Below are 26,523 nucleotides of genomic sequence, written 5' to 3' on the forward strand. Positions count from 1 at the left end.
CAGCTGTAGCCATGTTTATTGCCACAACTCTATGGTGTTTCCAGGTCCCTGTCACCAAGCAAGCTGCAGCAGTCTGCTCACAAACCATACTCAAATGCTCTGTGGCTAGCCATCCTACCTGAAAGAGTCAGAGTTTGCACTGGCAGGATGGCCCAAAAAGTCAGCATTTTAAAACGGCATGTTTTTTCCTGCTATGGCTGAAAACCAAAAAGCATGCAGTCAGCTTTTCATCAACACCATTTAAGTGTTTTGTGGCAGGACCTGCAAGGTTTTACAGCTAAAGCTGAGTCAGGAAGCCTCTCTCAAATGAGAGTCCTTGCCTCTAGCAAACAGAGCCCATTCGAGAAAGTGCTGCTATCAATAAGCCGTGCTTAACTCTATTCTGTCTAGAATTACTTCGCAAGCTCTTCCAGGCTTTATGTGGATGCAGTTGTCCACAATTGGGCACCAGAGATCTGTTTGCTTCTGCCACCTGAGTGCAGAGAGTAAAGGTGTTTGCTCGTAATGCCTGGCCTCAATTCACAGAATTCTAATGAAAGGAATTAGAATGATCTCAACTTCACAGATGAGGTTACTGGAGTGTTAATATTCCCAGGGTGACCCAGAATAAACACCAGTGTGAAACAGATGAACTTACGAGTGACCACACTAAACTCACTGGCTCACCAATGAGCCACAGGAATAGTCCTGGCGAGAAGCAATGGATGTCTACTCACCCCAGAGAGGGACTTGAGGACCAGACAAAGTACAGGCACTGCTACCGAAGTCCAACTTGGTGAACCAGTGAGTTTAACTGGGCTGACTTACAGGAATACGGGTGAAGGGTTACTGACAGAAGAAAGGACTCTGAAGACAGTGGCATCACCAAAGCCCACCCCAGTATGAGCAAGAGCTCAAAAAAGCTGGGAATCTAGAGCATACTTCACAGCCTGAAGGCAGCTCAACAGGCTGAGAGTCTTTGCCTGGTAGCTCAGCTGGTCTGAACCTCTTCTAGGCAGTTTGGTGGTTTGGGTTTCTTCTAGGCCAGTGGTTTTCAATCTGTGAATCAAGACCCCTTTTGAGGATGGAATGAGCTTTTCACAGGGGTCAAAACAGTAGCAAAATTACAATTACAAAGTAGCAATGAAATAATTTTATAGTTGGGAGTCACCACAACATGGGGAACTGTATTAAAGGGTCACAGCATTAGGAAGGGTGAGAGCCACTGCTCTAGGCTGCCCCACTGGTCTTTTCTTCCAGGATGCTTGAATTGGTTTCTTCCACCAAGCAAGCTTGATCTGAGTCTCTTCGAGAACCTTACAGCTTGTCTTGTCTGAGAGTGACTCTCAGCAGTCTTTAATCTGTGGGAATCAGAGGTCTAGTGAATCTGGTCAGTTTTAGGAACTTTCTGAAGCTCTTTTGTTTCCTTTCTGTCTTAAGGAGCTTTCTGCAGGTTGGAGGGTTTCAGTACTGGGAGGAAACTGCTACACCCCACCATCTTTCCATCCCCAAATGTAACAAAACAAACAAACAAACAAAAAAAAACCTGGTATAGCAGAGGCCAGAGGAATGGCTACAAATTCAAGGCCAGCCTGCGCTATATAACAAGTACCAGGTTAGCTAGGGCTCTATAATAAGAAAGACCGGTTCTCAAAAAAAAAAAAAAAAAAAAAAGGAGAAAAAAAAGGAATAAACTATGTGAGCCAGAGGTGTAAAGTTGCCTAGCATAGTAAATTCCTGGGGTCTGGACTTAGTATAGAGAAAAAAATGATAATTAAAAAAAAAAAATCGGGCCAGTGAGATGCCTCAGAGGTTAACCAAGGCTGACTACCTGGGTTCAATGCCCGGAACTCACAGAGTAAGAAAGGATGGAGTCCCACAGCTGTCCTCTGACCCGCACACGTGCATCATCTGAACAAGCGCTTCCATCCCCCAGTGTAATGTGTAAAGGAAAAATTAAAGCACTAAAACCCTTTATTTTATATTACTATATGCTAGCAAAAAAGGAAGACATATTTTAAACGTGAGACCACATACAGAAAGAATAAAACAAGTAGAAAAATAAAGCCATCACTGAACATGGTGGTGCACACCTTTAATCCCAGCACTCAAGAGGCAGAGGCAGGTGGATCTCTGCGAGCTTGAGACCAATCTGGTTTATGTAGGGAGTTCCAGACCAGCCAGGGCTACATAATGAGACCCTGTCTGGAAAAATAAATAAATAAATAAAAATAAAAAATAATTACTTTTTAATTTTAAAAGATAACAAGGGAAACTATCTTAAATAGCTGGTGTAGAACTTAAAGAAAAAATTCAATACATAATATGATGTGAGGCCTATTTCTTTAATATTTAAATATTTATAACTGATGGCCAAGATCCATTAGAAACCCTCATCGGGACATGAGTCACTTGTCCATTAGAAACATCACCAAGGGCATGACTCACTCGTCTACAGCAAGAGTCCTTCAAATGCAGAAAGTTACTCAACCAAACTCATAAATCAGCACTGACAATTAAAACAACGCTGAGATCTGGGAAGGACAAATTAAACAATTCGCAGGGAGAACCTTCCTCCAGGAATCCTGGCAAACAGAGCCGGGAACAGCAGCAGTCTCTCACAGTTAGCGTAAAGCTGACAACTTCCAAGAAGGCGGTAGAGGGTAATTTTAGAACAAAGGCGTGAGGGAGCCAAAGCCAGGGACGTGGAGCAGACCAGACCTCTTCACCGAGAAGCCTAAGATATCAGAGAAACAAGCAGCGCGACTCAGCGCTCTCACAGAATAAAGAGAGGAGCAAAAACTGACCACCTCAATCCGTGTGGCAAAGCATTTGATAAAATGTGGCAACATTCACTCATGCTAAACATTTGGAAATAGGAAACTTCCTCAATCTGATAGGATGTGGCTTTAAAAAAAAACCCTACAGTATAGAGAAGTTGTTTAACACATCAAAGTCTGGTAAGCAATTTACTATGTCTAGTAAACAAATGTCTCGTAATAAAAAGTAATGCAAACACATGTCTAGTAATAAAGATTAATGCAATAATACTCATAAAAAAATCCATAGTAAGGCATCATACTCAATGACAAAACAAAAACCACCCTTTATGTTTACATCAGGGTCAAGATAAAAGTCACTTGCTGTTATCTTTTCCTTTCAGTAGTAATATAAGGGAAGTCCTGGCCAGCACACAAACACACACATGCACACACGCACACATGTGGGCGGGCACACACACACACACACACACACACACGAGGCATAAAGATCAAAAGGGAGAAATGTGGGCGGGGGTGTACTCAGTGGTAGAGTGTTTGCTGGAGTCCCTGGATTCCAAACCCTAGCAATGGGAAAAAGCGAGGAAAGCCATCAGGGGCGGGGGCAGTGTTAGCTAGAGGCTGTGCACAGGGAAGGCTCGGTCATCAAGTCACTGTCCTATTGGTACAGAGTAAGCAGACTGACCACCAGAACGGAGCGGGACAGCAGACCTCTGACAGAGAACACACACAGTCCAGTGGGAACGGACAACTTTAATAGAGCCGTTGAGTCATCTGGACAGGAACAATTGCAGTTTGACCCCCCCCCACCTGAACAAACAATCTATTCCAGATGGTTTGAAAATCTAATTATGAAATATTAAACAAGAAAACAGAAACCATCCCGTGACTTTCAAATAGTAAAATAACCAACTCTAAGAGAAAAAAAAAAATAACAGTCCATGAATCAGACTTTGTCAACAATAAGAGCCAGACTGAGGATCAGGAATTAAATGTCAGCCTGGGATTCAGAGCCAAATCCTATCAGGAAGAGGAAGAGGAGGAGAGGAAGAAAAGGAGGGAGGGAGGAGGGAAGGTTTACTCTGCATTTGGAAGTGGCCTTTGTGGGAGCCTGTAATCTGGGCCTTGGGGAGCAGAGCCAACTAGATTAGTTCAAGGTCATCTTCAGCTACACAGCAAATCCAGACCAGCTAGGGCTAAAGGAGACCTCATGGTTTAAAAAAAAAAAAAAGCCAAAAAGATTTACTTTGAAGGTTTGAGTTCATGATGCTTTGAGGTGCTGTGTTGGTACTCATTACCCACAGTGCTTGCAGGAGGAAACCCACTCCTCAAGGCTGGGAGCAGAAGCAAAAAGAGGCTGGGTCTTCACCTTCACCATGAGGGCGTGGCCATGGGCTGGGAGACCTCCCACTAGAGTCTACCTCTAAAAGTTATGTCGCCTCCCAGTAAAGGGTGACAAAGTCTTTAGCAATAGGGGCCTCTGAAGAAGCATTTATCCAAAACACAAAAGATTAGATGGAATCTGGTCCAGTGTTTGGGTAGGTGGTGGTTGCCTGGGTGTGGTCAACTTTGGGCTAATCCCATGGACCTATATCCTTAGCTGGCTAGTAGTTTTTCTGCATATAGGTTTTGGGTTTTTTTTTTTTTTTTGAACAGTCTCATGTCTTTATGCATAGCCCAGGCTAGCCTCAAACTCTTGATCCTCCTTTTGTCTGGCTTCCCAAATCCCAGAATTAGAGATCCCACATCTGGAGTTCTTGCACGTTTTTCTTGGCCGTGTTTCTGGTTAGAAGGAGCCACAAGAGAGCGTCTTGCAATAGTGGACAGGAAGAAATGTCATTCTGGGGGCTCGTCCTCCCTACTGCTAATCTGTGGGTCAGCCTTCAGTTCTGCAGTCCAGGGCTGGGTTTCAGTGAAGGGTCCCAGCTCCTAAAGGCAAGCTTTGTCGCCCGCGGCAACTCCAAGGAGACACCCCCCCCCCCGCCAAGCCATATTTCTCATTTCACTTTTGTAATTCATTCATTTTTCAAGAATGGTTTATTGAGTTCACTGCCAGGGAACAGTGGGATGGGGTAACAGCTAGAATACAGCCTGCTTGTAATTCATACTTTACTTCTTTTACATTTTACATGTGTTTATTTATTTTGCATGCGTGTCTGGGTGTGCACATGCCACAGCTCATTCTCTCCTTTTATCATGTGTTCTGGTGTCAGACCTGGCTTAGCGGCAAGTGGCCCTGACCTGCTGCTCCATCTCGCTGCCCCCTTCATTTTTTGTGTGTTTGTTTTTAACTTAAAGGCATATTTATTTGTTTGGGGGCATGTAGGTCAGAGGAAAACTTGCAGGAACTGGTTCTTCCCTTTTGCCATGTGGGTCCTGGGAATCAAGCTCAGGTTGAGAATCTTCAAAAAGCAAGCTCCTTCATCCACTGAACCACTTGGTCCTTAATTCCTATTTATAAAGACAAGTTAGGCCAGGTGTGGGGCCATGCACCCATACTCCCAACTACTACAGAAACACAAGCAGGAGAAAAGTACGACCTGGGGAGTTCTGGACCCACCACAGCAACAGGAGACCTGATCTCAAGAAATAAACAAAGCCAGGTTAATCTCAGCACTTGGGAGGCAGAGGTAGGCGGATCTCTGTGAGTTTGAGGCCAGCCTGGTCTATAAGAGCTAGTGCCAGGACAGGCTCCAAAGCTACACAGAGAAACCCTGTCTCGGAAAACCAAAAAGGAAAGAAGAAAGAAAGAAAAAAAAAGAAAAGAAAAGAAAGAAAATAAACAAATTGGGCTGGAGAGATGGCTCAGAGGTTAAAAGCACTGGCTGCTCTTCCAGAGGACCTGAGTTCAATTTCCAGTAAACACATGGTGTCTCACAATCATTATAATAGAGCTGGTGCCCTCTTCTGGTGTGCAGGCATACATGCAGGCAGAATACTGTATACATAATTTTAAAAATCTTTAAAATTGAATTATTTATAAACAAAGGGGCTGGGGGTGTATCTCTGAGTTCTTGCCTGACATGTCAAAGGCTCTGGATTTGATCTCTGGCACACAGAGAGAGAGAGAGAGAGAGAGAGAGAGAGAGAGAGAGAGAGAGAGAGAGAGAGAGAGAGAAGAGGGAAAGGAAGAAGGGAAGGAAGGAATAAGGGGGGATGCCTGGCTTGGTGGCTCACACTAGCCATCTCAGGAGAAGAGAGTCTGATCCAAGAGGACCTGGAGTTCAAGCCTGCCTTGGCTACAGAGAACTTGTCTTAGAAATAAGTGAGTGAAATGAGCCAGTAAACAACAAAGGCCCATTAGCCAGGCATAGTGGTCCTCAGCTGGCTGGCTGAGGTAGGAGGGTCATGGCTGGCTGAGGTAGGAGGGTCATGGTGAGTTTGAGGCTAACTTGACTAAAAAAAAAAAAGGAAAAAAGGAGAAAAGAGAAAGAAGGAGAAGGGGGGAAGAAGGAGGGACGGCACATGGGATGCTGGGGCAGGAGGTTCACTGTTGGTTTCACTCAGGGAGTATCAAGCCTGGGCTTTGATCCTCAGAAGTCCATCTCCGCCTCCAGATATCGAGAAGCAGGTCCCGCAGTGATGGGAGGGGTGCGCCAGCTGTCTCTAAATCTGTCCTCTGCTCTGTGTTGGAGCTTGAGGTTCATGCAGCAGGAAGTTGGGAGGGAAAGAATGTGACCTAGGGCAGGGGCCCCAGAACTGGCTGGAACACCCTGTGCAGACTGAATCCCAGGGGAAGCACTGACTCCGGCACCTGTTCCTGTTGTCACGGGTGACAAAGGTTTCCCTCAGGAGCGAGGACCCTTCATCACACATCAGGCCTGGGAGTCTACACAGCCGAAGGCCAAAGCAGGAGAATGTGGATCACCTGCAGGCTAGGCTCTGTTAACCCCAATAGGTGGATCCTACAGATAGCTGCTGCGAGGGTGAGCCCCTAAAAGACATTTCTTCCTGTTCGCTATTGCAAGAGGATCTCTTGTGCTCATTTCTAATCAAAGGCAGAGAAAGTGTGGGAAACAGGCAGCTTAACTGACAAAGGCTCCGAGCCCCTCCTCCCCCCCATTTGGCAAAGAGTAAAGCCAGAGAGATGTCCTTGTGCAATGGTGTGTTAGTCGGTGGTGTCAGGTGTGTGTGTGTGTATGTGGCTTTTGGCTCTAGGAGGGTGTTGTGTGTCCCCGTTCATCAGCCAGCCTGTGTAGATTGCTTCTCCAAGGAGGCCAGACCTCCTTGGAGAAGCAATCTCCATGATGCTACAGCGTGGAGCAGCAGGGGGACCTCAGTCAGGGTGCTCCGCGGCTGCCGTGTTCCGTGAAACGCTTCTCAGCTGGAGGCTGCTTTAGCACTGACATTTAGTTTCAAAGCTAAAGGGAAATGCAAGGCCAGGTTTTCATAGCTCTCTTTCTGGTGTTTCATGCTTTTAAAGCCAGGTGTGGTGGTGCACGACTTTAATCCCAGCACTCAGGAAGCAGAGGCCAGCGTGGTTTGTATAGCAAGCTCTAGGCTAATCCAGGCTACACAGTGAGACTGTCTCAAAAACATTATTTTTGCAGCAGAGTTTCAACATGTTTTCAGGCCTGAAACTCAGCATCCCAAGTGTTGGGACCAGAAGCAGGGACCACTATGTTCTAATTGATCTTTACAGGGACCCTCTGATGGCAACAAGGACCTTCTCCAAATGCATCATGGCGGGGTCACAAGCGAAATTCATTTCTCGGGTTCATAGTTCTACAGGATGGCTGAGCAGATTGGGGTGAGAGTGGCCTTCCCATGCTGGAACCTAGCTAGGACACAGGTTGCCATGGCTTCCGACATGACCCTTTGCTTTGTGTGACAAGAGCAGGGGAAAGAGCCTAGAGGGGTGCCAGTGGGTTTCACGGGCTTGCACCGGAAGTATCCTGTCTAGACCTGCGACCATCCCAGGTACAAGGGAGGCTGGGAAATGTAGTACAGTGCCCGGCTGGCTCTGTGAGTGTAGGCTGCTGAGGCAGGAGCAGGCATCCACTCAGGCTCCCTTCTCTGATGCTCGCCCTCAAGAACTCAGCTGGTGCCAGGCACCTCCTGCTGCTTCCTGGCTCGCCAGGGCCACACATGCTACACTAACCACCTCTTCGTCCTAGTGGCACTGAACTTGAGGACAGGGTCCTCTCAAGCAAGCTCCGTAGAAACCTGCCAGTCCTCATCCGCTGACTCTCAGCCATTACGGAGCTTTTCAAGGGAGCCATTGGTAGGAGAGGAAGGATCAAACACCATTCTGCTGTGTTTGTTCCCAGTCGTTCTTAGCCAGTGACCAGCCCTAGTTCCTCAAATTCTCAGGTCTGGGGGACAGAAGAAAAGCAGGCACTTTCCTCTGCTTCAGCCGCCAGAGTCTGCAGTGACACTGTTGTTTCTGTGACTCTCGCTGGGTATACCCACGTAACCGTTCTGGCTTCTGTTTGTTCCTGGGCGCCATCAAACCAGGAACACACATCTCCTTTTGTCTGTATAGAAGCAATGCTAGAATCCTGCAGGTGATTTGCTGGCTCCTATTGGCGCACCTGATTCTCCCATTACCTGTTCCTAAGCCCCCGATTACTGTCTAACCATTGCCCATGGATACAAGAGCTGGAGGGCTCAGCATGGGGTTCAGAGATATTCTTACTCCAACCAGGGGTAGGCTGTCTGCAAATTCCCTCCTGCAAACCCTGGGGCTGGTGTTGGAGAAACACCTGGCTGAGGTCAAGGCCCTGCGATGCTCTGAGGGTCTTCACTTCTGGTACCTTCCACCTTCCTACAGGCTGAGCAGCATCTGGTTTCTCTGGACCCCTAGGGAAGTCCCTGTCATGTGACAGGGCTTCCCAGTCCAGCCTGTCCTTGGTGCTAAGAACAACATCCGTTTGGGACCAGAGCACCCATTTTTATTCTTTTTTTTTTTTTTTTTTTTTTTTTTTTTGGTTTTTCGAGACAGGGTTTCTCTGTGGTTTTGGAGCCTGTCCTGGAACTAGCTCTTGTAGACCAGGCTGGTCTCGAACTCACAGAGATCCGCCTGCCTCTTCCTCCTGAGTGCTGGGATTAAAGGCGTGTGCCACCACCGCCCGGCCCATTTTTATTCTTTAGATGGGAGGTGCGGGCACAGGGCTAGGGCCCATCCTGGGGACATCCTCATGGGAACGAGTGCAGGTCAAAGTAGATGGTGCTTTACTTACAGTGAAGTCTGCATGCTTCAGCTCTGGCAAGAGAGACACCCTGAGTGTCCCCTATCTAACCTCACTGCTCCCCAGACAGACCTACAAGTTCTCAGGGTGTTCCTTTAGTGAAATGGCCCTGACCAATTTTGAAGTTCCAGCCTGTCTTTTTCACAAGACAGGAGGCCTCACCATGCACATAGGCTGACCCCAAACTTATGAGCTCAGGCAATCCTCCTGTTTCAGTCTCTGGAGTAGCTGATACTATAGGCATGTTGCCACAGTCAGCTTAGAGCTCCTGGGGTCGAGACCTCCTAGAATGTTCTGATGGGCCTGCAGCTACTCCCCCATGGGATTCCCCGCTCCCACATTAACAGGCCCTATCCAAGAAGCTAACTTCTCACTCACTGGCTGGCCGAGCTTAGCTTGGCTCAGTGACCTTGGAATTCAAGCAGTGGGAGGCAAGCCCTACTTTACCTCATCTGTGAGAGGAAAGTTCCAGACAGACAGCCAAGACAGAAACCCTCAGTCCTACCCTACCCTGAGCTGCAAACCTAAAGAAAGAGAAAAATGAAGCAGTGTGTGTGTGTGTATGTATGTGTGTGTAAATATGTCTGTGTGTGTATGTATGTGTGTGTGTATGTATGTGTGTGTAAATATGTCTGTGTATGTATGTGTGTATGCGTGTGTGTGTGGTGGGGGTTGGGAAGTCAGAACCTAGGAAGCTTCCCCCTCCTCTGGCATTCAGGTGCTCCATCCTCCAAGCCTGGAGGTCCCAGGCGTTCGTACACAGTGCAACCCATCATGCAGTTTCTTCTGGAAACCTCAGAGGGACCCGCCCTTGCCACTCAGCTCTTCCATTTCTGGCCAGGACTTCTGGGGAAAGGTTAAGTGGAAAGGTCGGACTCCTCTTCAGCCAGTATCAGCTAGACAAACCTGTACAACCTTTCTGAGATTTCTGAGTCTGGGAGACGACACGGGGTGTGCAGGAGCCTTGGTTGGAGTGTGAACAAGTTAGTAAGGGGCTGTCATCGTTATCCCTAACCACTTAAGATCAGGTGCCACCAGCATTAAGTGCTCCTGCCCTCTTCTGCCCTCTTGTGGCTGCCCCTGAAATTGCAGCACACTAAGTCCCATATGGGGATTCTCTAGCAGTAGGTGGAGCTCTGCCCCACTTTTTGCCTGAGACGTAAGGTACAATTTTGAGTCCACCCTACTTTGTCTAGGCCCCTCGCCACATTCATTCAAACAAAGGAGAACTTTGGGCTTGTCCTTCTGCTGGCGACTGATCTGTTTCCATGGCAATTTGCTTCAGGACTAGGTAGGTCTGAGACGAATGAAAGAGGCTTAGTTCTGTGCCTAGCTTCTGGACATCTCTGGGCGGAGGAGCATGGGTTCTACTTATCTGAGAACAGTGACGGCACCTGGGCAGGGTTTGGAGCTCAGGCCAAGCTTGTGCTCGGCGTGTTAGGGAACACCAAGGGTAGCATGTTTGCCCTTCCTGAAGCACAGTAGCTCATGAACGGTAGCGGAACCAGTGTCGCTGTGGCCAGCTCTCGAGGGTGATGTGCGAGAACCTGTCTGGAGAGGAGGTAGGGCTTGGCGGAGGGCACCTGTCTCGCCCATCTCCCAACATGACAGCCCTGCTGAGCCTTGTGCAAGCATTGGCCTTTTTGCTGGTTCCATGATGCTTCTTAATCCTCCTTGCACATGGAAAAACTTGGGGGAGACTACGTCAGGGGAAGCAGGAGCGGCGGAAGCAGGCAGGGATCAGCCTCTGATGTTATTAGTGGGTGACCTCCCAGGCAACTACGGAACAGTTGGCGAAGCACAGGCAGACGCACACGGGGAAGAGGTAACACGAGCTTGTTTTCTTCTTGTACAGGCAGGGAAGGGTGTTCCTGAGTACGCAACAGAAGAGGTAGGAGTACAAGCCTGCTGAGCTAAGGGTGTCTCTCTTTTTCTGGAGGACTTGCTCTCTCTGCTCAGGCCCTGAGGCCTCTCCTCACTGTGGGACTGGGCCTACTGGGCTCTCCAGTTGGGTCATGGTGCAGTAGCCAAGGCGGCTCGGTTCTGGGGCCCTCACAGGACGGGCATACAGTCTATCAGACTCTGGGGAGCGAGGGACTTGTGAGCTTCCAATGCATAGACATTTGGGCTTGGGACCCAGGCACTCCAGATCTAGGACAGGACAAGAAGATCCCTCAAGTCCGAGAAATCAGAGCCATAACCATTAGACAGAGTTCAGGTTACCGATGGAGGATTGGGGGGTGGGGGGTTCAGGAGTTGGCATATCTGGCTTCGTGTCTCCCTCAGTCAGGACAGGTTAGTCACAGGTTTGGGGTCTGCAGCATTGAAGGCACAGATAGTAGACGTGGGAATCAGGACTAGGGTACATGTGACTGGGGCTGCTCCTGCGAGGCTGGGTCTTGGCGGCCATGATGCTGTCCACTAAGCATGCTCCTGTGTCAGGGTTGTGAACTCCACATGGCCCTGTAACGGATATGGGTTTAAAGTGGTACATGGGTCCCACCAACTGCTTCTAGGACCTAAGAAAGCTAGAGGGACAGAGGTGGGGTTCCTAAGGGATGTCCCCCCGCGGGTGGATCCTTACATGTTGTTCTTCCTGCGGCGGTGCAGCAACATATAGATGATAGAAATCAGGGCCACGATGGCCAGGCCTCCGAAGATGATACTCAGCAGCACTGTGTAGCTTCGTCCTGGCAGAGATGAGAGAGGAGCGGACAGTGGTCAAGGAAACACAGGTGTGCAGAGGCCAGATGGCTCACGGGAGGGGCATCTCACCTGGCTGACACTCTGGGGTAGGTGTAGACCAGGTACCATCAGCTCGGCATCTGCTGGTCTCGGACCCTACCAAGCTGTAGCCACTGTGGCAGCTGAAACGGACGGTGGAGTTCACCAGGTACTTCAAGCCTTCCTTGTGCCCATTCGAGGGTGGGGATAGCCAGCCGCAGGACACCACTAGGATAGGGGTAGAGCACCAAGGACAGGCCTGAGCTGCTGGCCGCTGAGCGGGGCTCGACAACCTGAGGGGTCCACCCCTTGACCCCCTTGCCACCCCCTACCATGTTGTAGGCTCCCCAGACGTTCTTGGTGCAGTCGGAGGGCCGTCCGTGTGGCATTGCCCACACTCAGGCTCCCCGTGCTTATCGCGTCAAGGATGCAGAAACGGTCATTCTCACACAGTCCGGACACTTCTTCTACCTGGCTGAGTGTGAGCTCGTTGAAGAAGAGTGGTTTGAAGTTGGGGTCGTGCTTGGGTTGGTTCAAGAATTTGGAGACCAGAAATGAAGAGTCATAGGTGAACAAGGAAGAGGTGTTGGGAACAGCCCCTGGGGAGACAGGCGGCAGTCTTGTGTGGGTACAGTTCCCTGCCACTGCCAAGTTTCTCTCCTTGATCCATTGTCACCCTGTCCGATCCCCTCTCACCCTCCCTGCCCTGTGTATCTCCCCCCGCCCAATCACTCACAGTCGGCTCCAAATTGGAACACCTGCTGATCGCTGGCGTTCGGGGGCAGGACCTGCTCATTGCGCAGGGTGAAGTCATCTTTGGGGTTATCGTTGAGCGTTCCCAGGAGACCACGGGTGTGGGTCAGGAACTTCTCAGGCAGCAGGATGGTCACACTCAGAAAAGGACCTTGTACGCTGACCTCAAGGCCAGCCCCCGATGACAACATGATTGACACCTTATCCTCAGAGGCCACTGACAGGAACATTCCTGGCCACAAGTAGATATGGGTTAGGGTGGCCCTCTTGGCTCCTGTGCTCTGCCCCCCAACCCTTGTCACAGAACCAGGGTGGGGTAGAGGGTACTTAGAGGAAAAAGGATGCACCCAGGACTAGCTACTGACTCTCGCCACCATTCCCATCTCACAGCTGCATTCATCCAGACTGCAGATGGCTGGCCCCAAGGCCATCCCTGTAGGGATTTCCCCTTCTCCGTGCTGAGGCTACATGTTTGGGGTCAATCCCCGACATGACTACACAGCCTGGCCTGCTGTGTCTCTTCCTGAAGGTCTTTTGGATGCTCTCACCCATCCCCCCCAGGAGCCATTTCATGGTTCAACTCTGGGGTAGCACAGCCTGGTGGTAAGGGAGACGGATGCCACTGCTGTGGCTCCTGGCTGCCACTTCCAACCCGTGTTCGCCTGTGTTCTTAAATCTGTAGGGCCGGCTGGTGCCTTTGCAGTGGGTTTTGAAAATGGAGCAAGGGGCCACAGCAGGAGGTGAGTGCCATCGTCGTGGTCTTTAGGCTTCTGTGGGCTATGTGGGATGCGTGCCAGTCACTGGCCTTTCAGGGTTCTGAGCAGGCCCTATAGTTTTGACAGGCATTCCCATGCATATGAAGGTATGAGAAGAGACCTCTGGCTGAGCAACTGCTCTCTTTGCCTAAGAGAGTCACAGGCAGGGCAAGGATCCCCCAACCTGTGACCATGTGCGTCGTGACTTCTCCAAGGCCCGAGAAACCTTTGCTTTTGTATTTGAGCCCCAGAGTCTATCACCTCTTGTGGCAGGACGAGGAACAGCATGACAGCCATGGGTAATCCCTGCACCAGGCTTGGCCACTCACCCTTGAGGTCCATCCAATTCTGTTCAGTGAAGCTGAGGGCTTTCTGGTTCAACAACACTTCTAGGGCCTGAGGACTGCCGGCTAACCGCACCTCTACTACATCCGAGTTGCCTTCCTGGACAGCCACTGAAGTCAGTCCCGTGCCACGGGCCTGGGTGCCTAGGTAGCGGGTACAGAATGGGGTTCTTTTGGTTCCTGTCTACTACCCTGGATGACCCAACAGTGCCACCCCAAATACAGACCATGAGGCGCTGCCTCACCATTGGGCATTCTCCCGGGCTCGGCCCGTCCCTGTACCCTCAGGTCAGTCAGTCTCGCCTCCAACAGCACATACTCGCCGCTCCCGCTGAATGAGAAGCTGGTGCCATCGAAGGTGACAAAGTGGGGGTCCCCAAAGGCAGAGGCTGAGGTGAAGTCAGAGGGTCAGGTAAATTTCCTGGGCCTCTTCCACCCAGGCATGACCCTCCCTCTGCGATCAGGCACCCAGGCCCACACCCACCCAGACGTGGAGGTCTGTAGGTGCGGCAGTCACTGGAGGGCCGCCGCTTCATGTAGCGGGGACACTCAGGTGCCCAGAGACAACAGTAATAGAAGCTGATGACATCATAGAGCCAATGGGACATGCCCGGCACACGGGGAGGAGCGCGATATGGGGGTGCACCCCAGTCATGGCCACGGTCAGGGGTACTGCCGCTGGTCGAGTCTGAGGTCAGGAGTTGTGTACCTGCTGCCGTATAGCAGCACTGCTGGCCTGAGCCATACCTGGGGCTAGGGTAAAAGCAAGTCAGGGGCCATGGTGGCAACGTCCCTGGATCCCTGCCCATCCCTTATCCCTGGTCGAGTAGCTCACCTGGCCTGCACGGAGCGCACACAGTGCACAGCCCCTGGGTGGTAGGTGCAAACGCTGCCTTGCTCAATGTCACAGCCATAGTCCGTCTGCAGAGTACCCAGGAGCTATCACCTGGGCTCTGCATTCCCTCCTCCCTGGGGACCAACCCCAAGGAGACCTTCAGATCCCACCCTACCTCCTGGTGGCCTCTGTCTACTCAGTCAGGAATCCCGCTTTCTGGGGGACCCTAATAGGTTCAGGGGCTTACAAAGAAGCGGCCAGAGTCAGCCCTGGCCTGGGCCAGTGTGCAGGGGCAGTCTGGCAGCTCCGTCAGGAAGTCGGGCAGCTGATCTTCCAGCGCCTCCCAGGCTAGGCATTGTTCACGGGCCCAGGCTATAGAGTCTGCCCGGAAATCGTCCCCCAGGTGCCAGGCCAGCGCGTGATCATTGGTCCAGAGCGCCAGCACATCCCTGAGGGAGAAATGATGCAGCGGCTAGGGACGGGCTGCTAAGCACCTGACCTCCGGGTTTTCCTCCGCAAACTCTGCGGTCTGCAGGCGATGATCCCAGCGTATTGTCTGCTGAGGCTCTTACTGTTGCCCAGGATAGTTCTTGCTGCTGCTGATCCTCAGAGCTCCCACTTTCCACTTCTGGTGCTCAGGAGATGCGGGCTTTGGGGTGAAAGTAAAGATGCCGGAATTGGGGGTGTTTCCAGTCAGAGTGTACAGATAGGACCACTTTGCTGTCCAGTCCTCCGAGTAGGGTTTTCCTAGAAGAAGAGGAGACCATGATCAGCCCTCCCGTGGGCCCTTCCTTCCCTCAGTTTCTGGAACTGACGGCCTGAATGATGGACAGAAAGCAAATGGATAGAGAGACGGTCCCTGTGGTTGGACATGCTCTCATGCTTCAGCAGGGTCCCCGGCTTGGGTGACCAGTGGGGACACTCTTGAATCACTGGCTCTGATCCATGCCAGGCTCAGAGGAGATGGAGTGAAGGTGGTTGCTTCTGTCTTCAATATACACTAGCTACTCAAAGGTCGCAGTATCCAACACTCTTGCTGGATCTGGGGTCTACCACACAATGGGAAGGGACTGTTCTCTTCACCTAGCTGCAAAACCCTCCTCCTCTGCAACGCTGGCCTCAAAACCCTTCTGACTCTCCATTTGCAAACTGCTTCCCATGCCCCTGCCTCCAACCCCACCTGGGACTCATTGTCTCCTAGCTGAGGGTCTAAAGTTCCCAACACCTCTACCGGCCCTTGGCAGGCCCCACCTGTCTCCTCGTAGCCCCACAGCTCAATGGTGACAGTCGGTGTGGGCAGCACGGAGGTGTTCCAGGTGAGGCTGAGGTTCCCAGTGGTGTTGGAAGTGCCGTAATATTGCCAGCGGGTCTCGTTCACCAGCTGGCTCTTCTCAGACTCGGACACTTTGTAGGGGTGGGCTGCGCAGGGGTGATGAATGAGAGGGGACTTGATGGCACAAGAGACCTGGAGGACTCTGAGAACCTCTCAATAACAAACACTGAAAGCAGCTAGGTGACAGTCTCCCTCAGGGTCTCTTGGCGGGAAAACACCATGGCCAGGAGAGATGAGGGCCTGGCCTGCAGAGCTGAGGACCGAAGCCAGATTCCAGCTCTCATTTGACCCTTCCCCAGCCCCTTGCTGAGGGACCATCAGGGGCCAAGTCTAGGCCTGAACCATCTCCAACTCCTTGTGGGCTGGGACTCTGGCCTAGATGTCATGGGTGGAGTAATGACAGAAGCCCTCACCCAAGGGACTGGTTCAGCCAGAGGGACGGGTAGGCAGACTTGGGTGTAGTATCAGTATACATGGATTAACGTTGGGGAAAGTCCCCTGGCCTTGGGTTGCGGATGGGAACCAGGGCCCACGGGAGGGTGGGGTCTATGGGCTTAGAGCCTAGACCAGCTTGGCAGAGTGAGGGCTCACCAGCTAGCCAAGTGCCTGCACGAGGGAAGGAACGGCCATTGTCCAGTGAGACGGTGAAGGGAACATGGCCGCTTTCATAGAGCAAGGGTGATATACAGTGTACTCGGTTCAAATTGTCGATATAGCCAAGGGTCTCGATACTGTCCTTAAACCTGAGGGAAAGAGATGGTAGAGTCAGCCTGAGCCAACAGCTCAGAAGACTTATACTGCTCCTCAGGGAATGGATTATCCTAGGTGTTCCTTTATCTTCCTGCGTGCCCTTGGTCCCAGGGTGCTACCTCCAGCTCCCCCACACATACGTGGGGTTGAGAGTGTGGGAACCCCGATGACCCAGATGCTTAGGTCCCCCCACCTGCAAATGACGCCATCAGTAGAGCCAGGCCACTCCAAATGCTGCACCACGAAGTCTTTGCCACCCATCATGGAGCCCGAGGAGGGTGAAATCTCTAGGCAGTAGTCCAGAAAGTCTTCACAACAGGTGCCGAGGCCCGAGCAGGTCGGATGACAAGAGCAGAGTCCATCCTGTTCCCCACAGCGCAGGGAGCAGCTACTCTGGGCACCTGGAGAAGAAACTCCCGTGTATTGGGGTCAATTACCCTACACACAGGGCCTGTGTCCCCTGGAGTCCAGAAGCCTCAATGGATGCTGACCAGGAATTGCTCTGGCTACCAAATGACACAGTGGAAAGCCATTGGTTCCATGGGCTGGGGTTCATCTTAGCACATAGCCACCAAGAGTCCCATTCAAGGTCCAGGAGGGAATGGTGTCTAGGTTGAGCGTTTCCCAACTTTTTCTGTGGGTAGGGTAACAGTTGAATCCCAGAGAGCCCCACCCTCTGCAAAGGCAGCCAGGACACTCCCTTTTAGGGGACAGGAGGAACATTCCAGTGAGGATTCCAGCACAATGTAGTTTGGGTGTACACCACAGGCATTGTGGACATCCTGTCCAGGCCTTCCGCTGTGGGCTGTGGAGACCTGTGGCAGGGCTAGATTTCAGCCCCAGGGCTGCAAGGCCAAGACTGGGGTGGGGTGCTAAGTTCTCAGGCCAGAGCACATCTCCCAGCAGGCTCTTGCCAGGCCCCTGATGAAGGAGGTCCACCAAGAGCCAGGCCCGGGCCTCAGTAGAGTGTTTGCACGCCAAGAGCAGCAATAAATATTTATTGGCTAAGGACTCAATGACTACAAGGGGTGTGGGAAGATGCTTCAAGATGCCAGGAGATAAAAGTATCAAAAGGGCGGTGACACTTTACTGTGATGGAAGATAGGGTGAGGCTGGCGGGGGGCTGTGGGCTGGTAACTCCCAGCTCAGCTCAGGGAGAGGCTGAGGCAGGGGACTGTGGGCTAGTGACTCCCAGCTCGGCTCAACCTTCTCGCTACACTCTCTTGATTCAGCTGATAGGGACCAGCACAGGGACAGACAGAGGCTGGAGCTCCGTATGTGATCACACCCTTCACTGGGGCTGGGAGTGCAGGCCAAGGACTCTTGGGTCTCCCCTGCTTCCCTCCTAGACCACGTTCTTAAGTGTCCAGGGAGCACAGGATGGGCTTGAATCAAACCTCCCATCTCTACCAGAAATGTCTAGAAGCAGAAGCCTCAGAATTTCTTCCCAGTACTCCCCAGCACAGCCACAGATGGACTGCCAGATGGACAGACGCTGAACCCAGAGGGGTGTCTGCTTTAGGGCCTGCCTGATCAGGCAGATAAACAGGGAGGGCTCAGAGGGCAGAGTGCGGCATACCTGCTGTGGACTTGGGGCCTGGGATGGTCACCAGCAGCATCAAAATCCAAGGCAGGAGGGCCAGCTTCATGGCGCGTCCTGGGTGTGCAACGGGCAGCAGGCAGCACAGAGGCTCACAGACTGCAGGACGGGATCCCTCTCTGCTGGCCTGGCTCCGCCTACCGGCCCCGCCCAGCGTTCTGCGGCACCACTCCTCCCCCTGTCCTCCCCCCTCCTCTCAAAGTCCACAGGTGCCCTTAGAGACCAACAGCCTGATCTGCCTAGCTAGCACATTCTTGTTCCATCAGCACAGCCTTGGGACCCTATGTGCACATGAGGGGCTGGAGTGAACAGGCATTAAGACCTTTGGCATGTGAGAAGCCAGCTGGCGGACGCTGCGAGGCAGCTCAGACCCTGGGTCACACAGTCCAGTCTTGTGTGCAAGGCTTCTGCAGGGTGGTGACTTAGTCCTGGTCCCTTCAGGACAGACGCAGGCCTCTGCTTTCCTTAGGGAGGTATTGCTAAGGCCCACTCGGCCTGACGGAGGTGGAGTGGGACTTAATCTGCTTGGCATGCAAGTGCTTGGCATGGACTTGAGACTGGGTCACTTCTGATTCACAGCAGGCTTTGGAGGAGCCCAGGGCCCTAGTGCTGCCATTCAGAGAGCTAACATACCCTGTTCTGGGTTCTTAAAGCTTCTACAGAGAAGGAGCTGGATGGAGACCCTCTCGTGGCTCCTGGTAGTCCTTGATGCCAGGGTGGCCCATGAAGGACCCCAAGCTTGGGCTTGTTACAGGAGAGGGAAGCTGCTGTTTCTCAATGCAGACACACTGGCTAGCCTCAGGGGAGGAGGAGGTAGACAGGTTGGCCAATGAGCCGAAGTCTTCTGGTCCGGTTGGTGATCCTTCTCTGCTTCTGGGTCTCCGCCAACCCATTGTTTTGGGCCTTGTCCCTTCTTAGTCAGGGCTGGAGCTCACCTGTGGATCTCCCTTGAGTGAGGAAACCTGTGGTCAGGAGTGGAGCCAAGCTGCTCCTAAGGTGACCGTGTCCCCATGATACCTGCCAACTCCACAGGTCTATGTGGTGAGAAGTCTCTCAAGGCCTTCACGCTCACCTTCCAGAGTAGGAAGAAAAGTTGTGTGCACACAGGTCCTGTGGCAGACAGCAGCCTGTGCCAGTGTTCTGGGCCCAGGCCTGATACAGGCAGGCAGAGAGGCTTGGTTGAGTGTCTGCTGTCCCCGATTTCTTGGCTCTCCAGAGGGCTGGTTGTATGAGGACTCAACTTGGGCCACCGTGTCTCTAGCTCCAAAGGGTCTGGACTAGGGATCTGGTCTGGTTGAGTTTCTTTCTTCTCAATTGAGGGCATGTGCCCAGTCCATGAAGGCACAAAATGGTACCTCATCTCCATTCTGGCCTAGAGCTTTCAAGGAAAGAAAAATAGGGCCCTAAAGTGCTGTGGGTGACAGCCATGACAGGCAGGTATGGGCCCCTGGAACCTCAGTATCTCCAAAATGAATGGCATGGAGCCCGGGAAAGGGCCAGAATCATGACTCTATGATCTGGTGTGGTCTTAAAAGTTAACTTTTAGGCAAGTGCTGTGGCACACACCTGCAACCTTGCTCAGGAGGCTGAGGCTAGGCCTGCCTGGGCTTCACAGTCTCAGGGCTTCAGTCTGGTCTCTCTCCCCAGGTCTTACGTTTTTACTTTGCTTGCATGTATGTCTGTGCACATGTGTGCAGCGCCTGTGGAAGCCGGATGGGAGCACTGGATCTCCTGGAACCAGAGTTAGATCTGGATGTGGACTATTGCGTGTGTGCAGTCAGGGCTCTTAGTGGCTGAGCCAAACCATCCAGCTCCCAAATCTTACTTCTGAGCCGGTAGCCCACACATACTCTGTCCCGGCTCCATACCTGTGCAGCTGGTCCTCTCTGGGAGGAGTTATGATGAGGTACACCTCCCAGTTCCTGAGCTACCTTCTTCCCCACAGTGCCCTTCTGTTAACTCCTTGGCATCACAGTAGGTTCTGCCTTCCTTGTGTTCTTACACTTAACACCATAGGAGCGCCAGGAAACCCGACACCCTCTCAAGCACTGGTCGAGTCTCCCCAGAGTCAGCAGTCCAGGGGTTTCTGAACAGTAGTCCCTGGCTGGGGCGGAAGGGGGGCAGTCCCTGCATGAGGTGACCACCCCCAGGGTAAGTAAAGAAACAAAGACCATTTTCTCAGCTTTATTAGAAAAGAAACAAAGACAAAAAGGGTATGGGGTGAGCTAGACTCTTGATGCCGCCAGAACCCACGTTAGTCTGTCTTGGCACTGAACTGTGGGCATGAGCTTGTACAGAAAGTCAGTATTCATAAAACAAAAAAGTGCCAGCCCTGCTGTGTAGACCACAACCAGTTCATCCTCATGTGCTTAAGACAGCTCTCATCTTCCTTTGGACCAATCACTGGGCGGATAGCCTCAACCAGGGTAGGATGCTGTAAAGAGGGAGCTGGGCAGGCTTAGGAGACCATGGGAAATGGTACCTCACATGGGCTTCTGGCCTTGCTCAGGGTCTGGACCAAAGGGATTCCAGGCCTAGCTGTTGCTCTGGGTGGCCCCCCTCATATGTCCATATAGTCATCATCCTCGTCTGTCTCACTCTCCAATGAGGACTCCTGGCTGGATGTCTCCAGAACCTCCAGGGCTGGCTGGCACAGGCTCTCCTTCCTCACGTTGGCAGCTGACTGGGCAGAGAGGATGGCTGACTGCACACAGGGCAGGGAAGAACATGGTTAGGAGTGACCGGCTTTACCCTGAACCTCTTGACATTAACCCAAATTCTCACCCAGGCCTCCCCGTAACTCAAGCCCCTTCGCAGACCTCCAGTATCATTAGCCCCTACACCAGGCCCCCTGCCTGGTACCCACAGTTACCTTCAGCTTCTGCTTGGTCTCCTCCGAGATGCTGCCTTTAGGGGAAAGCAGGGTCGGGGTAGGTGGTGTGACAGTGATCTCAGGGGGGAACTTGGTGGTGGCCGAAGGGATCACCAACTTTGGCATGTTGGACAGGAGGCGGGATTTGGTCCTGCTGGACTCAGTCTTGCCTTGATGGCTCTCTGGTGACTGGGTACTTCCGCTGCTGGGGACCTTAGTGCTGGTGGCTGTTGGGAGACCTCAGAGTTTGAGTTTACTCGCCTGCTCAGTCTGCCTGTCCCTTCTTGCTAAGAACTCAGTTCCTCCGACGGAAGTCAGAGTGCCTATACCACAGATGCTTTTCTGGCTTTCTGCCTATGTTAACTGTTAGGGTCCCAGGCTCAACTCTGGTTGCAGACCTTGGCACACTAGGTTTGGACTTGCAGCTTGGAGCACCCTGGGCTCTGAGAGCATCAGAGGCTCCAGCAGTTCCTCTGAGGTTCCCCAGCACCGAGAGAACACAAACCCGCTGTTGCATCTTCTGAACTATTCCATTCCAAGGGGAACACAAGCTGGCCCCAGAGCATACTTTTTCTCTCTCACTCCAACATGAGTAAGGAGCTGAGTCTCCTGGAGGCAGTAAGGGCCAAGGCAGACTGCAGATCTGGAACCTGGCAGCCTCCAGGGAGCTGCATGAACTGGGAACAACCCAGCTGCCCTGGCATGACTCCACATTCTTTTAGCCTCATCTCTTTAAAAGGAGTGGGAGCTTATCCAGAGCCCTGCTTGGTCTTCGTGAGCTGGCGCCATATCCTTCCATCCGGAGTGGTCTAGGAGAGACCTCGCCAAGCAGTCTCAAGGAACCTGACTAGGAGAGTGGCTGGTGGGTTCCCACAAGAGAGGCGATGTCTCTGCTCTGTACAGACTTAGCTGCCCACAGAGAAACCTCGGTGACAGGCCCAAGCTCCACCCCGTACAGAACTGCTCCTCTGGGCTTGAGAGAGACTTCACACCCGGTAGGACCCTTCTGTGGAGCTGGGGTGAAAGGAGGCTTTAGGGTCCCAATAGTGGTCCCTGCTAGACTCTAACCAGGGCCTTTCCTCATCTCTCTTCCAATCCACCAAGCTGGATGGATCCTCTGTGGGGAAGCCTACCTAGGGCTGTCATCTGAGAGCAACTTGGTGGGAGCTGGTGCTGGGCTGCCCTCAACTAGCCTTACCTTGGCTGCAGGTGGGCTCAGCACCTGTCTGGCAAGCAGCCTCCACTGGCCAGCAGTGCTGCTCAGTCAGGGGACCTGTGGCAGTCATTTTCATCTGGTGCCGTGGCTCTTGGGGTGAAAAGCTGGTACCTTCTGTTGCTCCTGACAGCTGCTCTTCTATCTCTATGGAGACACAGACCAACTGCAGGTAACAACCCCATTCCATGGGACAAGTCCCTCTTCCCAGATCCCCACATTTCTGTGACAGACCATGCCTTAGGACATGTAACAGGGAAATGTGGCCAATATGGGGACACTGGAATAAGGTGGCTCTCCATCCCCACAGGGACCAGCAAGTATTCTTTTGGGATAGCTGCATGAAATGAAGGCAGAGGCAGGTAATTTCAAGATATCTATCACACCTCATTTAGACACAGTGTGTGTCTTGCCAAGCTAGCAACTGTGCTTGATACAATCAGAGCCGTGACTAATCTTTACAGTCTGGCACCATGTCCTTCCATCCTGAGTGACAGTCTTTGGAAAACCTGGCTAAGAGATCTTGAGGAGCCTTGACTGGTAGAGTGGCGAGAGAGAGACAGAGAGAGAGACAGACAGACAGACACACACACTATGTCTGTGCCCTGTCTCTGCCCACAGGGACTCACCTCTTGCATCTAGTAAGATATTACCACAGGCTGTCAGGGGTGGGTTTATATGTGAGGAACCTAATCCCTCATGTGGCTCATAGGAATAGGAATCACAACCAGAGTCAAAACCACCAGCTAAGACCAAGGTAGACAGAGAACACGAGGGCGCCATGTCTTCCTGCTGGACCGAATCCCTCCTTGTCTGGCACAAGGCACGAGTCTGGCATTGGTCAAGTGTGCCAGAGCCTGGATGGCATTAAGGGACAACTGTGTACCTGTATTATCAGCTAGGATCTGCCCCCCACCTCCTTCAAGTTCACAGTGGTCTTGCAGGTGGCTCTCTCCTTCCGCTCACTCAGGTACACTGTCTGCCCAGCTCTCACTCTGCCGCCCAGGCTTCTGCCAGGACATCGGCCACCCCCTTCCTCGGGAAGAGGCAAGGGCCTGAGTGCCACAGAACTGTCCCGCCCAAGTCTCCACAGAGCTGTTCCAGGGTCCAGGTCTCCTCTTTCCCATCTCTTTCTTATTTAAAGAGGAGCTCTTGCTATGGAGCCCAGGAGAGGTCCATGGGATTATTCAGTTTCAGCCTCCTGAGGAAGGGCTATACCACCACATCCAGCTTGAAGAAGGCCATATCTTACCTGACCCGAACCATTCCCTCTCCTGTCTTCAATGGCTGGCAGTTTAGGTCACAGGCAAACAATGGCTGGCAGCATGGAGCAGCTCAGGATTCTCTTGCAGTGTTCCCAGCACCACCTCCCATGTGCAAGGGAAGGCCACCAAGCTGCCTTCCCTGGGTCCTGACCCAATGTCATATCCATCCATAGGGAGCAGGGGTTCCCTGAGTAGCACAGGTGGGGGTCTGAAGGCCCATGCACTCGATTTCAGCACTCGGTGGATGGAGACAAGAAGGCCTGTGGCAAGCTAGAGGCCAGCCTGGACCACCGAGACCCTGCCCAAAAAGTCAAAACCAAACCAGAGTATCCAAGTTTCTAGATGATATGGGTCAATAGGCCTGACTTCCCTGAGGTGGGCTCAGGCACACTTTGGGTAAGGCTTCCCCTCATGCCAGGATGGATGAAGGCTGCTTAGTGTGCCCAGCTGTCAGGTGCCTTGCTCTTCCAGCCCTGCAGACAGCAGCCCCAGGTGGTGGACTGTCCCAAGTCCTCCCTCCCTTCTACTGTTTACTATTCAAGGTCTTCACTGGTAACAGCAAACACTGGCGAGAATTTCGTTTCCCTCTATTTTCAAACACCTGAAATATGGACAGACACTTAAAAACCGGAACTGGTCATGGAGTCACACAGGACCATCTCAGGACAATGGGGAGCCCAGGCTTCCTTTCTAGTAAGATGCTTGCTGAGCATGGCCACAGGGTGCTGTTAGCAAAGTGTTCCTGTTCCCTGCCACAGATTTCAGGTCTGGCACCAGGTCGGGGATGATTGTCCTGGGAGGCATGGGGCATGGCTCAGGCTTCCCCTGGACTCAGGACCTGCATGAAGCCGACATCTTGGCATCTCTATACTGTTTAGGGCAACTCTTCTCTACATGCTGTCCTAACTCTACTCTTTACATGATGGCTTCAGGAAAAGGGACTCTTCTTCATTAAGATGGTGAAGCTGGGCACTGGCTGAGGCTACTTAGGCAGCAGCAGGCAAGATAAGCTGGGGTGGCATGGTAGCGAGGCAGAGCCCTCTGCCTTGGGGAAAGCCCCACCAGGGTCTCCTCAGCAGCTTCCCCCCGGCTCTCCCATATGTACCTTGGAAGGGTGTCCTGTAGATCTTGCTCTCAGGTATCTCAGCCTTCACTTAGCCCCACTTTCTAACCATCTGCTACTGAAGTCCCCCACTATGGCTGTCACTAAGCAGACTCTACCATCAAGAGAAACAGTGCACTCAGCCACACGGCTACACTAGCCTGTCAGGAACCTGGAGTTGGTGATGCTCTCTTTCCATGAGGGCTCGACTAGTTCCAGAGATGGAGGGTGTGGGCTTAAAGAGACAGGTCTGTCCCAACATCACCCCCACAAAGCTCTGGTGTCCATGGAAAATCCCTACAAACATCACATGCTGATACGGGAGTAGGGGGCAGGCTCGGAATGTGAGTGTGCCTGGGATGCTCTGCCAGGCTTGAGTGGGCACAAGTTATTGCTGAGCGCTGTCCCTACCCCATGTTCATTATAGTGCTCCCGTGGTAAAAAACCATTTAGTCTAGTCTTGGGGGAGTAACTCTGGGTGAATAGATACCCAGAAATAACAGGTACTCTTCCCCGGGGCTAACCTCCAAAGAGAAAATGTGAGAGATCCACAGGGGAAAAGACCCCACTAAGAACCCGTTTCCCACACAGGTGATCAGCCATGGACTTGAATGCAGCTGCATGGGAGACCTTGAACTAGGAATATTCTACCCACAACACTGGCCTGGAGCCCCAGTCCTCAGACTCTCCAAAGTCATGGAGAACATGGGTTAAGCAGAGGATGGTGATACAACCTGAGGTGAGAGGCAGGTGAGGTCCTTGTGGGCCCGTGCCCCCGCTCTTTGAACTCACCGTCAGCAGCACAGCTCCGTTTATCTGCTAAGTGTGAGTAGAAGGGCTCAGACTCCTGGAGGCAGAACCTAGCACGCGTAGCTTTCTGACTTTTCGGGGTGGCACTCAGAGCTTTGTGCATGCTAGCCCGAGCCCACCCCAGATCTGACTGCTCTGTTCTGTGGACTTCAGAGGTTCCTTTGGAACAAATGGTGACAGAGAGTATAACTGTGAGTAACTCAGAGCCTACATGGGCACAATCCTCGAAGTAACCTGGGGAGAGCATGAAAGCCCCAGTCACTGAGAGGGGAGACCACACAGTCAAGGTCCAATGCCTGCAGGCGGCAGACCCAGATGTGACCCACAACCACAAAACTATGACTGGGAAGTCAGGCAAGCCCTAAGGGATGGCTCCAGGTATGCGCAGGTGACCCTGTGACATGGAGCCCAGGACACAGACCAGGTCTCAAAATGGTAAGAGAAGGAAGGGTGGGCAGACTGGGGCAGAAAGCTAAATCTTAGCTATTTCAGGGTCTCCCGAGCCTGGCTATGGAACCAGCGTCCTGGGAGTCAACCAGAAGCATGCAATGACTGGGGGTGGGCAGAGTCTGGCACCATGCACAATGCCAGAGGAGTACCTTTATATCCCTCCTGTGTGCGTTGTCTTCATGCCTCTTCCTCCTAGGAAAAGTTCCAGACCACGTCCTGCCTGCCATGCTGACCACCCTAATTGACAGCCTGTGACACCCCATCCTGTATTTTCTTCACAGGTCCATCTACCTGGTCCTGGAGAGTACCTGGGGTCTCAAGGATGGCTGAGGTCAGACCCTTTCACAGCAGCCCAGTCTGCACCAGCTCCTGACCGTCTTAGCTACTGTGGGGCTCTGCTGGGGCAGAGACCAGGACAACTGCACACCCCTCAGTGGTGGTGCCTGTCCTGCTCCTCCTCAGCCTTCCATGTGCAGCGAGGACAGGCACAGAGGCTGTGGTGGTTTGAATGTAATTAGTGCTCATGCTCATTAGGAGGTGTGGCCTTGTGAGGAAGAGTGTCATTGTGGGGTGGGCTTTGAGGTCTCCTGGGCTCAAGCTACTCCCAGTGCCACAGTCCACTTCCTGTTACCTGCAAGATGTAGGACTCTCAGCTGTCTGTCTGCATGCTGCCATGATGATGATGTGAGCCACCCTAATGAAATGTTTTTCCTTTATAAGAGTTGCCGTGGTCATGGTGTCTCTTCACAGCAATAGAAACCCTAACT

At 52.3% G+C, this 26,523-nt stretch overlaps 2 protein-coding genes across 9 annotated transcripts in view; both read right to left on the minus strand.

Annotated features, from left to right (window-relative positions):
* Window positions 1-10,780: 10,780 nt before the first annotated feature.
* Window positions 10,781-18,154, minus strand: Susd2 (sushi domain containing 2). The gene is made up of 15 exons (XM_057751603.1): window positions 18,024-18,154; window positions 16,638-16,845; window positions 16,286-16,437; window positions 15,613-15,780; window positions 14,934-15,108; window positions 14,609-14,810; window positions 14,362-14,447; window positions 14,011-14,279; window positions 13,772-13,915; window positions 13,512-13,670; window positions 12,411-12,659; window positions 12,007-12,273; window positions 11,726-11,902; window positions 11,535-11,640; window positions 10,781-11,413 (listed from the first exon to the last, which is right to left on the minus strand). Exons 1-15 carry the CDS (start codon window positions 18,091-18,093, stop codon window positions 11,389-11,391), a joined length of 2,457 nt encoding a protein of 818 aa, XP_057607586.1. The 5' UTR covers window positions 18,094-18,154; the 3' UTR covers window positions 10,781-11,388.
* Window positions 18,155-20,214: 2,060 nt separating this feature from the next.
* The window catches only part of Cabin1 (calcineurin binding protein 1), a 126,016-nt gene continuing 119,707 nt past the window's right edge, over window positions 20,215-26,523 (minus strand). For 5 of the 8 annotated variants that reach the window (XM_057751599.1, XM_057751597.1, XM_057751598.1 and 2 more), the window contains 3 exons: window positions 22,115-22,276; window positions 20,917-21,143; window positions 20,215-20,748 (listed from right to left, as the gene is read on the minus strand). In XM_057751599.1, coding sequence (XP_057607582.1) covers window positions 20,605-20,748; window positions 20,917-21,143; window positions 22,115-22,276 — 533 coding nt within the window. In that variant the 3' untranslated portion in view covers window positions 20,215-20,604. The other 3 variants (XM_057751602.1, XM_057751600.1, XM_057751601.1) reach the window with 3 other exon arrangements.

Source organism: Chionomys nivalis, chromosome 19, assembly GCF_950005125.1.
Source record: "Chionomys nivalis chromosome 19, mChiNiv1.1, whole genome shotgun sequence".
In the NCBI taxonomy this organism is placed as follows: Eukaryota; Metazoa; Chordata; class Mammalia; order Rodentia; family Cricetidae; genus Chionomys; species Chionomys nivalis.

Excerpts from the sequence above, each read along its gene's own strand:
- Susd2 (XM_057751603.1), bottom strand. The coding sequence starts at position 18,093 with ATGAAGCTGGCCCTCCTGCCTTGGATTTTGATGCTGCTGGTGACCATC. Across the intron at positions 16,846-18,023 it reads AGGCCCCAAGTCCACAGCAG|GTGCCCAGAGTAGCTGCTCC; the intron begins GTATGCCGCACT and ends TTTCTTCTCCAG. Across the intron at positions 13,916-14,010 it reads CTACAGACCTCCACGTCTGG|CCTCTGCCTTTGGGGACCCC; the intron begins GTGGGTGTGGGC and ends ACTTCACCTCAG.